We start from the raw sequence: 11,695 nt of genomic DNA, 5'->3' as shown, positions 1-11,695 counted from the left end.
AGTTCTAGTGTGTCCTTTTAGCACAAGAGGTCTACCCCATCAACAATTGCAATGGCGACTAGCAAATTTCGTGCTGTGCAAATCCTTGGAAAACAATTCAAACAAACTTCAATTCGGCATACATTTTCATTTTCAACCGTCCCAAAATTGTTGAAAAACCCGGTGGAAAACGACATTCCCACTCATACTGGGCAGGTAATTAACTGACATAAATATTCGTCAACAACCTATCGTGACTCCACTGTTGGGAAGTTTTCTTTCCCAAGTTTTCAGAATTAAAACCTCTAAAATTATGATTTAATGCTTGGATTTTTCTTTGAACCATGTACCGTTTTATGTCTTTTCTAGAAATGGGATGAAGCTGATTTCCGCCTAGTTCGGTTTGAAAATGCCTCGAAAGAAGTCAATACCCGCTTTGCAATTGATTTAATTGCTGAGGTTCCACCAAAAGAGGTTAAATCACGGATTGTATCTTGTGATGGAGGAGGAGGCCCTCTAGGACATCCAAAAGTTTTCATCAATTTGGATCAACCTGGCAATCACACCTGTGGGTACTGTGGGCTTCGCTTTCTTAAAGCAGATGAACATCATCATTAAACATGAGGGGGCTCAGGGCTGTAGAGCAAAAAATGTTATAAATAAAAAATAGTGTTGTCTGAGTAACTCTGTTAATGTTACTTCTTCAGGAAGGAGTCATTTCTATGTTTATAGCATTACACACACAGTTGTAGAGGGTGAGGAGCAAATCTAATATTTTTTTCCTATCCTGTATACAGTAAAACAACACATGACAAGGTTTAAATTTTGGAGTGTATTAGATGGTTATTGCTTGGTTAACATGACAGAAGGAAAAAGTGGTAAATATGAGCCAAAACAAACAAAACTTGGTATTCTTTCTTTAACAGAACAATCTCTTAAGAGTCAACTTTGACTTAGATGCCATCATAACCCTGGCTTGTGTGCAGAAGAGAAATTAATTCACAAAGTAATAAATGCAATCAAAACAAAAGAGGGAGAGTCGGCGAAAAGAAGACGAGCTGCTTAAGCAACCGTCGCATGGCAATTTTCGACCAGGTACTTGGCCACATCAATATCCTTTTCACCCGAAAGAACATCATTCAGCTGCAGGCGAAGCGTCTTGTCTTGTAACACTTCCATGACGTAAGACGAAAAAACTCTGTTATCAACAAACTTTCTTAAAGAACAGAGCATTCTGAGGAGACCAATCTCCAGCCGTTGGTTTGACACCTAAAAACATGAATTACGATCTATAATACTATGTTTCGTGTGTATCAATTTACTGACCAAACAGTTGCGCTTTCATAGCTTGAGCTGGAAGTTCCGCGAATTCTGGAAGCAACGCCCGAATACCACTTAGAGGTACTATATCGATTTCGCCATGGTCGACAAAAGCGACACTAATCATCGATCCCGATTTGCCAATTACGTGGACCCGACGGTAGGATTCGGTCTTTGAATGCCAAGCAGCATAAAAACCATCAACTACGATGGACGGTGGATCTAGTTTGGTCATCTTCACATCGTCGCGGTTGCAATACTCCTAGAAACCATAAAACGGATTACTTATTTCGGATTTGACTAAATTATGCTTAGATAAACTGGGAACCTTGAGGCGAAGCATCAATGTGTTCAGTAACTGCAATGAATGGACGGAGTGGACGTAAAAATGGTCTGGATTTGATACGTTGAATACTTGTACGTCAAATGGGGTCAAAAACCTTCCAGTATCTATAGCTGGAATATCAGCTTCTGGAACCACCACACGCTCCATTTGGAATGTTGGCGACGGTGACGAGCTAGTAGAAGACCTTCTGTAATAAAATTATCAAAAAAATACCCCCAAAAATTAGCAAATGGTAACAAGTTTTCAAGTCCCAGAGTAATAATACCTAGACGGGAGTGTCATAGCAGCTACACGCTGCGACATATCAGCATCCAATCGAGTTTTCGGCAAGGCAGGCTGGACGGTAACTTGGTCTGTTGATCGGTAGAGGCTCTCGTCCATCTCCATCATGGCATTTATAGTGACGAGTTTGCCTGACTCTTCGATCCTTTCAAACAACTCCACAACAGGAATTCCATTTCTAAACTCCTGAACGCGTACCATTAAACTCAATCCGGGAGGCGTAAGTTCGCGCAACGTCTTCGCAGCTTTCTCTGTGAAAGTACAGGATGGCGGTGGAAGACGAGCCAGAACGACACGAACTGCTTGATCGGGAATGCGGGCCAGAACGGGCGACATTGACTGCAATTCCCTTAAAGTATTCCCAGGGACAAGTTCTGTGTCCCCAAAATCCATCAACTGGACAGAAACGTTTCCATCATGGGTTGGAATCGAACTGTACAGCCGCATACGGCACCACCCATGCTTTTCACTGCGCCCTAGGTAAAGACCATCAGCGATGAGGGTTGCCGGAAGCAGGGACTGCTCGACACGCAATTGCAAAAGTGAAACGAGACAATCGACGACGTTCTTCTGCGGGGTATCGCGTGACATGTAAACATCGCAGGCAGACGACACATAGGAGATTATCGACTTCTGAATGACTGGTCCGACCTGGATAATTTAACACGACCTTCGTTTATGGATTATAATACAAAGAATGTCTTGGATGGGTCAAAACCTTCAGCGGCGTTATCGGCAATTTTTCCGCAACTTGCTCCAAGATCCACTCATTCATGTTGATTTCACTGGGAGATTCATATAGGATGATTGAAACATGTGGCTCTCGGGAGACAACACGAGCAACAAACTGGTTGTTGAGAAGTCGACTACATAAATCAAATCATTCAAGTTTTGTGATGAACATCAACTATAACTATTTGCATACTCAATTTCTGTAGTGATGGTGTGTTCTGAGTTTGCAAAAGAAGACAGGCCATGAAGAAGGCACTTTATTCCTTGAGTAGGTACTTCTCCAAATTTTTTCTCCAACGGAAATACGGAAGAAGGCACGACGGTTTCTACATCGGCATAATCCACAAGCTTTAATTCTACCTGTAGAATTTATTTTTCGATGTGAAGTAATACTTTTCAAGAAACGGAAGAAAATAGAACACCTACATCGCCATTTTCAGTGTAAGCCATTAGCTCAACACGAGCCCAAATACCGTCGATTTGTGACGCATACAGGCAACCGCGTTCTAATAACCCAACTGGAGTCAGGCTAGCCTCGTGCTCGCTATAAAACAGATCCATGTCATTCATCATTTCCTCCCACGCAGAGTATTGCTCCGAATCGATTCGGCGAATTGCCAACTGTATAAAAACAAAAATTATATTGAATCAGTACCATGGTCCACCGTTGAAATTAAATCGCAAAAATTAAAGGATTACCTGATCCCCAGCGCAAACAACAAGAACGTGGACAACCCAAACGTCGCTATCGATGTGCTGGACCGGAATTGGCCGGCATGCGGACTCATCAGGTATTGAGGCGTGAGATTTTTGAGGTTGCATCTCCTTAGAAACGGGTTGTGTGAACAATTCACTGACCGACTGGTTGTAGAAAGATTCGTTTGATGGAGGTGGTTGATTAAATAAGGGTTCCCTTGAAAGAAATGGAGACGATGTTACAGGCTCAGGCGTCTTCTTCGTTGTAGCCATACACACAAGGAAATGTTCGATTCCAGCCGTGAATTCTAACTCATCCGTGACGGCTTTAACGCGCTGGACCCAATCTTCTGGTAAAGATTCGCCGTAAAACGAGTACTCGTAAAGTTTGACGAACTCTTCGCTCCAACAGCCGCCCGAGTGTTTGCTAACTATGTCAACGACCCTCTTTGCCATTATTTTGTCGTCGGTGGTTACCGAGGTTTTTCTAATATTGTCATGATATTTTGATTCCCACTCGCTGAGTGCCACTTCAGCAGCCTTTTCATAAGCATCTTCTTTGGTAGCGAACTCGTCAGGATAGCAGCTTGATTTCTTCTTATCGATGACGACAGTGGCAACGTACCTGCCGTTTTTCATTTTCGCATCCTCGTAAGTAATCTCTCCCAATCTATGAAGGAGGACGAATCGTTGTAACTTTTCACGATGAAAATTGTTGGGCCTGGAACAAAAATACCGTAATGAGCACAATATGACATTTGCATTGCAGATAATGAAATAACTGCACATACCTCACAATCGGAAGAGGGGATACAGTAGGTTTTCCAGTTTTCCCCGTGGAAACTGGAATCGCATGCGCGCCTGGCAACTGCAGATTTATTGGTGGTGGAGGTCTTTGATGTACTTGCGGAAACTTCACCATTGGGAGTGACGTCGTTTGAGAAGTCTTCGGCTGCATCAGCTGAGCCGGTTGTTTGAGGTGAGGTGCTTGGTAACCTTGTTGCTGCGCTGGAGGTGCGGCGATCTGCTGAGGAGGAGGTTGTTGGGAGAGCCTCGGAATCATCGCTTGTCGAATGGTAGAGTTTTGAGGAACTACAACAATGCTACGCATGGCTGGTGGTACGTAATATTTAGGAAAATTCCAGGGTGCGGCAGGACGATTGTTGGCATTAATTGGGTTTCTCAACAAAGACCCCGGGCCACGCTGAATGGGATATGCCTGGAGCATTCGCGGCCTCTTTTTAGTCCCTTTTTGCCCTTGGACTAGCTTATTAATGTGAGCAGATTCATTTTTAAGGACAGCTTTAACCAAAACATTGCCATTGGAGTTATGGCACGAGACAACATCTGGCATACTCTTCAGCAGATCATTAATATTGGAAAATCCAAGTTGACGATAAGGTAAGATGGCTCCACATACTGACTTATAATCCTCTAGCAAACAGAATATGAAACATTTGTTTAAGAAAAATCAAATTAAGTGTGGGCAGAAATGAAGAAAACTTTTTTTAACGTTACTTAGCAGCTGATCAGATGGTACAGATCCTTTGACAGTACAAAGAAGGGCGTGGATCTCCTCTTTAAGGTTTTCGATGGAAACTTCCTTTGGTGATACATTGCCTGACATTATGAACCAGCTGCAAAAGACAATTCTAGCACTCAGATACTCAAGTGAAAAACTTACAAAATACACTATTAAATTCCAAAATACCTTAAAGGAATAACCGAGTATAACTAGAAACGGAGCAGCAAGTTTCACTAACTCCCGGGGGCAGGGGAACAGCCCGGTCTACTGGAGTTATTTCCTGACAACGATTTACAACGTTTCATAACATTTAATGTAAACAAACTAGTTCCGAAACTGCTTATCGTACCTTATTTCCTTGTAAAATATTATCTCAAACTAGTCTTAGCACTTGCCACTGTGGTCGGAACTCGCACACTAGTCGTTACGGCATGACTGTTTCTCCCGCTATCCAACTCATATTCTATCAAAAAATACAGCAACGTGAAAAAAGGAAAGAAAAAAAAGGAAAAAAAAAAAGAAAGCATGAAAATGCCTAGAGCTAACAAGTCGAGACTGGAAGTCACGTGTCATGTAGAGGAAGGGAAAACTCACTTTCAAAGGAATTCGGAGAATTGTAAATGGTTTTGCATGTTTGCCATCAGATGTCTCCGTGTAAACCCCAATTGCCGGCCTTAATCCTTCATCATTGTATCATCCTTAATTTTGTACCATTCGGAGAGAACTATGTTGCAAGCTTATCTTCCTTAAAATCACAAGTTCAGATCCAGGACATGTGAATCCCATGGATTTACAGGTGAGAAGGCATTATAGGTATATTTTTTTAATGTTGATACACCAAAAAAATATAAAAAAGATGCGGTGGTTGACCACAAAGGCGATGACGTGATCGGATTGACCGAGTGACCAGCCTTACATTACCAAACAACACGCGCCATGTATTGCGTTCTGAAGTGCGATCCGGTTTCATTCTGGCTCCTTTTACGTTACCCGAAACATCTATCTCCTCAAATTAACGTAACAAAACACTCGAATGGGTCACTGCTGATGTATTTTCCAACACGAGTCAATCCATGACTGTTTTACACGCCATAGTAAAAGAGAAAAAGGAGGAAGGGGGAGGGGACACGTATAAGAATCCAAGACGCGGTTAGGTTAGTGTTAGTAAGAGCGCGCCGTTTTCAAAACGTGTTGTCATTTCTAAATACACTGTCCTATATATACACATGAACAATAAACTCGTTCGTCATTCCGAGTGGCAATATGTGTATAAAACGAAAAAAGAATCCAGGTGACAAACGCCACGCATACAGGTAGGTAGGGTATCAATTCTTTGAAAGGTGTGTGTAGTTTAACGTAAAGGTAACCCCAGAGGGACAAACACCGATGACTGGAGTGTTTTAATTATAAATTTACAAATAACCAGTTTTACCATGATTGATTATCATATTAATTGAAAAACCGTAAAACGTGAATAATAAAAAGGGAACCAGAAAATGAACCAGGTGAGAAAAAACAAAATAAAAACAATGTGTTGTTGCCTATCATTTCTTGATTTGCTTTTCGGTATTTATTTTGGTCGGTTGGTCCCTCTTCGGTGATAGTGATGAGATGGGACCTTGGACACGCACACTCACATGCACTCATTGTTCTTTTGTTTTGTGTTCTTCTTAGATGACTGACTGTTCCAATTAGATTTCGGGCGCATAATTTTTTTTTTCATTTCGTTTGTCTGCACAATTTAAATAGAGAGATCATCTAAAAAGTAGATCCCTTACCAAAAATACCACAAAAATTATATGCAAAATTGACAAAATTAAGTTTTTAAAAATCAAATAAAAATAAATCTCGTGACTAGTGGAGCACGACGACATCGGCACCGGATTTCGAAGAAGCCGCACTACTGCTCGTATTGGCTTTGCTGAACATAATCCGTGCATCAGTAGCCGAGGAAGATGGCAACAATGGAGGAGCTGTTGGTGTTCTTTGAGCGATCTCAATAGTTCTCTCTGCTTTGTAACGGCTGTCGCTTGGAAGAGGAAACTGAACTCTTGATGGCTGGATAGTCACCGACGTCGGAATCTTAGAATAAGATTGCCGAGACGGTTGATCCGGCATCGGTCCAAGAACCACCGAATCTCCATTTTTATTGTCAAAGAGAGATTCACGAGTCTGACAAGCGTGATCCACCATTTCAACCTCTTCTTCGTCTTCATCCTCATCGTCGTCGACATCTTCATCTTCGTCACTATCTCTTCCAGATGATTCCGCCAAGCCGTGCAGAGTGCCCGTAAATTGACGTTCTCCAGGTGCTTTACCAGCAGACGCACCACCTGGAAAAGGTTCGATACTCACGCACGAGTCGAGAAAACCGTTGGGGGTCGTTGGGCTGGAGAGCGAACGTGACGTCGATGTTTGTTGTCGTGGTCGTTGCTGGAACATGTCGTCATCCGTCGTTGTGGCAGTGCCTCTTCCCGACTGATGTCGACTCTTATTCTTGTCGTGAGTCAAAGAAAAACCTATTGGCGTTTGATGAGGAAGAGCCTTTGACGATGTGTCATCAAAGACATCCAGTCGGTCCTCTCTTGATCTTGATCTCCTTGCCTACCGGATTAAAGATTCTCAAACAGTTTGGTATAAGAAGAATTGAGTAGATAAAGACCTGGTAAATGCTGTGATCTGCTCTTAATTTCCGAATGCAATTGAAGAAGCAGCTGAAACAGAGGCCGAAAAGGGTGACGCAGAAAATGGTCAAAATGACAATGATGTGGTCAGAAGACATCACTTTTTTACGGACCACCTAACCGGAGACATAAAACAACAACAAAATTGAATGCTTCAATGAAACGTTAGTTTCAAATTAAGAGTGAACCTTGCAATTATCTTCGTCGTAGCGAAACTTGCAGTTAATGCGGCCGTTGCAGCGGAGCGAGCTATCAATGCAAACGGCATCCTCGCAATCGAACTCGGAAGCGATACATTTCGCAGTTCCTAAATTTAAAAAAAAAATGTTTCGTTGATTGAAATGGTCGATTATTTACGATAAGGAAAAGGAGAAACCTTCGGTTTCCCGATAGAGAGTGACGGCGGTAAAGAGAGCTTCAAAAGTTGACCGCAAGGCTGTATGGTGGGCATAAAGCCTCAGGTGGAGGATATTCGATTTGGAGAGGACAATGTCGATTTTCGAACCGCAAAAGAGACGCAGTCGATGACGCAAATCCGTCATCTCTCCAAAAATTTCAATAAAGTTGAGGTCACATTCGTTGGGCGCCATCAGTGCGTAGCTTGGAAAGCTCAATTGAATCTTTCGAATCAAATACATCACGCAAGTGTTAAAAGGCGAGGAAACATAAAGTAAACAATTCAAATGAGTTTCCCTTCGTACTTTGTGTGTTTCAGCCACCGTGATGACCCAGGTGCAGTCCAGCGGCACCATGAAATCTTTCGAATGGTTGACCACCTCTTCAGGAACGTCCGACCGGCTGAAAATGCCATCCAATCCAGTCACCTGGAAGCGGCAAGAACCTTGGTCCGGTATCCTGGGCGCTAGTACACGTAGCGCACGATCGTTAATTTTGAATTCATGAAACAAACAATTCGATGGCGTAACTACCGCACCCTATCGATATGGCTTAGTCTAAGATCTTACCAGGATCGGGCAGGAATTGATAGACGGCCCTGAAACCAGTATACTCGATGTTGTCGTCTGTAGTGAAGCGTAGCCACAGGAAACGTTCGGATGATGTGATGACGGGAGGGAAAGTACGGCCACAATAGCGACCTATCAGAGTTGAATAGCCGTGGGCACCGTCACGGATCTCCAGAAAATCATACAGACACTGCGGATGCGGTTCGATATCAAACATGTCGCGGAAATCAACGCGAATCACGAAGCCAGGATCGGCTGAAATTTGGTTTGAATGACATTTAAAGTTATTGTTTTTTGTGTTTTCAAAAGAAGAAAGTACGGGGTAGACATAGAACCTTTGATTACGAGGAGACAGTCGATTTTAGGCGGGTAATTAGCTGGATGTCCAGGTGAGTAGAACTCTTGACGATGAGGCATACCCAGCGAGAAATTATAACAACGGACATCTTCTAGCGATGCATCAACGGGGTCTTTGATCTGAGACAGTGCTACCAGGTCACTCTTCCAACCTTTGTGTTAACGTTACAAATGTATTTGTAGAACTTTTCAAAACAGCATCGACTAAGTTGGAACACGCAATGCTTAGTCAAATGACGATGATGACACATCCTTTACGATGAGTTTTCACAGCTCTCTTGCTGATGTGGATAACAAGAACTAATGAATGAACAAGAACAGACTTCGACTAGGTGCAAAACGCGCCAGCGTTTGGCAAGAACAGTTTCTAAATTTAGTTAACCCTAGAGGCGATCAGCATGACGAATAAGATGGGGACTACAAATGAGGTTCCTATAGGAGCATTTTCGTACCTGTGGGGAAGTGACCGTTCGCTTCCGACAAACTGAATAGCGCCATCAGCAGAATAATTATCAAGTCCATCTCTGTCAATCAAATACAAATAAGAATTGAGAATACTACAAGCATTTCGTTCACACCTAATTGAAATGTATATTTTTTTTTTTAACTCTTATTCTTATTGTGGTCACTGTGTTAAGAGCTGGTGACTACTGCGAGAGAAAAAATAGCAAAACTGTTGGGCCTTTTGATTTATAAACGTATCCAGAAAGGTCAAAGCTCTTGGCTGGAGCAAGTATATGTTCAAAGATACACGCGAAAATCAAAGATCTGGCTTTAGTCCAATTTTTTTTTTCTTGTTTCTCCTGTTTTTGTTTTTTTCCGAACAAAAAAAGAAACAAGTCGAGTGAGGAATGTGGTTGCGACGGCGGAATTCCGTGCGGGTCCCTGCTGCTCCCGACCCGAGTAACTTATTCCAGTGACGAGTTTTAAAAATCGCCCGGCTTTTGCACGATATCCGTCGTCTACATGACTCGTCGGAATCGAATTCTTCAAGTTTTAAACACAGTCATGATCTCACGAGCTGGGTATGTCTCTCTTCCGTACCTCTCTCATTCAGTATTTCAAAATAAACACGATGCATCAAAACGACGATGATAGAGGAGAATGAACGGAACGGAACTCGCCCGTCTTCTACTGCCTATTTTTTTTTCTGCTTTTCGGGGTCTCTGACATAAAAAAAAAGGAGGTGATAAAATTGTTTGGTTTTTTTTTTTTAACTTTTCTCGTCCTCTTTTTGTATTCTCGTCCCATTTTTCTTTTGAGGTTAGGGCTATACATGATTTCATCTGCATGTGTTGTGTGTCTTTCTTTCGCTGTTCAGCTGTGTGCAAGAACGGAGAGAGGTGGCTATGAATATATATCCAGTTTTGCTGAGGCTTTTCGGAACTTGGGCGTCAGTCCAACATTTTAGAGACGGATTCAAAGGGCACGAAAATAAAATTGAAAAACAAAAATAGTAAAATAAAAAAGATACACTTGCTTTTGAAACTACATACAGAATGATCGAATTCATTTTTAAAAATGAGCTAAACTTGATTATTTATGGTTGCAAATGGGGATCAAACGGGAAATAAAAGTCATTCCTCTGGATTTGCCATATATATAGGTAATATTTTACCACTATTGGGCAAAAACCAAGATGCTCTCTGAATGACGAATGAACCTCAGAATAAGAATCGAGTTTTTTCAGGTTGGATACAGGTGAATCCAGCACCATCCCCGACCATACTATATATTATATATTTTAAAATCCAATAATCGATTGTTGCCAATGGCTTGGGTTATTCAGGAAATGCTTTGACACTTTTAGGGATAACAACCTACTGTTATACGCTAAATGTGCACTTCCTAACGGAAAAAAATGAAAAACCAGACATCACGCACACAATAGCCGCTCGCAACCATTCAACTCTTTTTAACGTTATTTCCTTTACACGCAATCGTTACTGGAAGACTACGATACGCAGGCGTCGACAGAGAGTTTCCTTTAATTAGAAAAAAAAAAAGATGTAACGTGAAAACATTCAGGCCTACAATCCTAAGCAGATGGAGATGAAGGTAGGTTCTTATTTAGATACCAGAATTTTTCAAGAGACTTGTGTCCTGTGGGTTTATGAGGAGGTCGAATGGCGAAGGCGGTGGGAGGGAGCGACGGATATTCGGCGGAGGGGGAGTGTTCCAAAATTCCGGCAAGAAAACGCAAAGGGGGACACGTACACACGTAGAATCCCGCAACCCTCCCTCCTTTTTTACAAAACTTAAAATAGCCGTCGCCGGCTGGAACATCTATCGAGTCTCGGTAGCCCATAGTTTCTCCTCTCATTTCTCTTTCTTTCTAATGATTTCTTTATTCAGCAACTCCAACCATTCACGAAAAAATGGCTGTCCACTTATTTTACCCTATGGCAAGTACAGGACGCACACCATCTCGTCTAACTGTGGTGATGAGTTTGAAAAAGGACAAAGAAAGAAATAAACAAGTTAGACAAGCGACAGACATGTGTTAGTACTAAAACGTCTAACGTAAACTTACTGGTACGTCGTTGATCGTTGCTGTTGCTTCATACCTCCAAATGATGGCGGAACACCCCATTCAGGCTGGCCCGAAATGAAAGAGTCAGTAGCACAGGCGGGCACGGACAAACTGCACACAGCACCACAAAACAACAGACACTGGACAGACGAGAAGATCACAACATCCACGTGATGGTAAAATTTGTTTAAGACTGGAAAAAAAAAAAAAAAAAAAAAAAAAAAAAAAAAAAGGACCGGTGATGTAAAGGTCCTTCTTAGTCCCACTAGAATCAGA

General features: G+C 42.1%; 3 protein-coding genes and 1 long non-coding RNA gene across 4 annotated transcripts; 2 read left to right on the top strand and 2 right to left on the bottom strand.

Moving 5' to 3' along the window:
• Positions 1-18: 18 nt before the first annotated feature.
• LOC116916333 (NADH dehydrogenase [ubiquinone] iron-sulfur protein 6, mitochondrial) lies at positions 19-738 on the top strand. Its single transcript, XM_032921567.2, has 2 exons — positions 19-195; positions 349-738. The coding sequence occupies exons 1-2, from the start codon at positions 52-54 to the stop codon at positions 595-597; spliced, it is 393 nt and encodes a 130-aa protein (XP_032777458.2). The 5' UTR covers positions 19-51; the 3' UTR covers positions 598-738.
• Positions 739-792: 54 nt separating this feature from the next.
• LOC116916321 (tudor domain-containing protein 7B) lies at positions 793-5,372 on the bottom strand. Its single transcript, XM_032921551.2, is given in 13 exon segments — positions 793-1,194; positions 1,196-1,248; positions 1,306-1,561; positions 1,628-1,832; positions 1,911-2,578; positions 2,646-2,793; positions 2,853-3,019; positions 3,086-3,280; positions 3,359-4,076; positions 4,147-4,789; positions 4,874-5,007; positions 5,067-5,160; positions 5,230-5,372. Coding segments are annotated over 11 exon segments (3,315 nt in total). The 5' UTR covers positions 4,983-5,007; positions 5,067-5,160; positions 5,230-5,372; the 3' UTR covers positions 793-1,041.
• Positions 5,373-5,419: 47 nt separating this feature from the next.
• LOC116916338 lies at positions 5,420-6,114 on the top strand. Its single transcript, XR_004390598.2, has 2 exons — positions 5,420-5,676; positions 5,737-6,114. It is a non-coding gene; the product is annotated as an uncharacterized LOC116916338 (long non-coding RNA).
• On the bottom strand, positions 5,915-11,559 carry LOC116916324 (neuropilin and tolloid-like protein 1). The gene is made up of 9 exons (XM_032921555.2): positions 11,420-11,559; positions 9,339-9,410; positions 8,865-9,038; positions 8,530-8,784; positions 8,266-8,426; positions 7,941-8,184; positions 7,753-7,871; positions 7,543-7,680; positions 5,915-7,484 (listed from the first exon to the last, which is right to left on the bottom strand). The coding sequence occupies exons 2-9, from the start codon at positions 9,406-9,408 to the stop codon at positions 6,735-6,737; spliced, it is 1,911 nt and encodes a 636-aa protein (XP_032777446.1). The 5' UTR covers positions 9,409-9,410; positions 11,420-11,559; the 3' UTR covers positions 5,915-6,734.
• Positions 11,560-11,695: the final 136 nt, after the last annotated feature.

The sequence above is a fragment of the Daphnia magna genome, linkage group LG2, assembly GCF_020631705.1.
Source record: "Daphnia magna isolate NIES linkage group LG2, ASM2063170v1.1, whole genome shotgun sequence".
Classification (NCBI taxonomy): domain Eukaryota; kingdom Metazoa; phylum Arthropoda; class Branchiopoda; order Diplostraca; family Daphniidae; genus Daphnia; species Daphnia magna.
The sequence above is the reverse complement of the archived record's forward strand: the minus strand, read 5'-3'. Positions and strand labels throughout refer to the sequence as shown.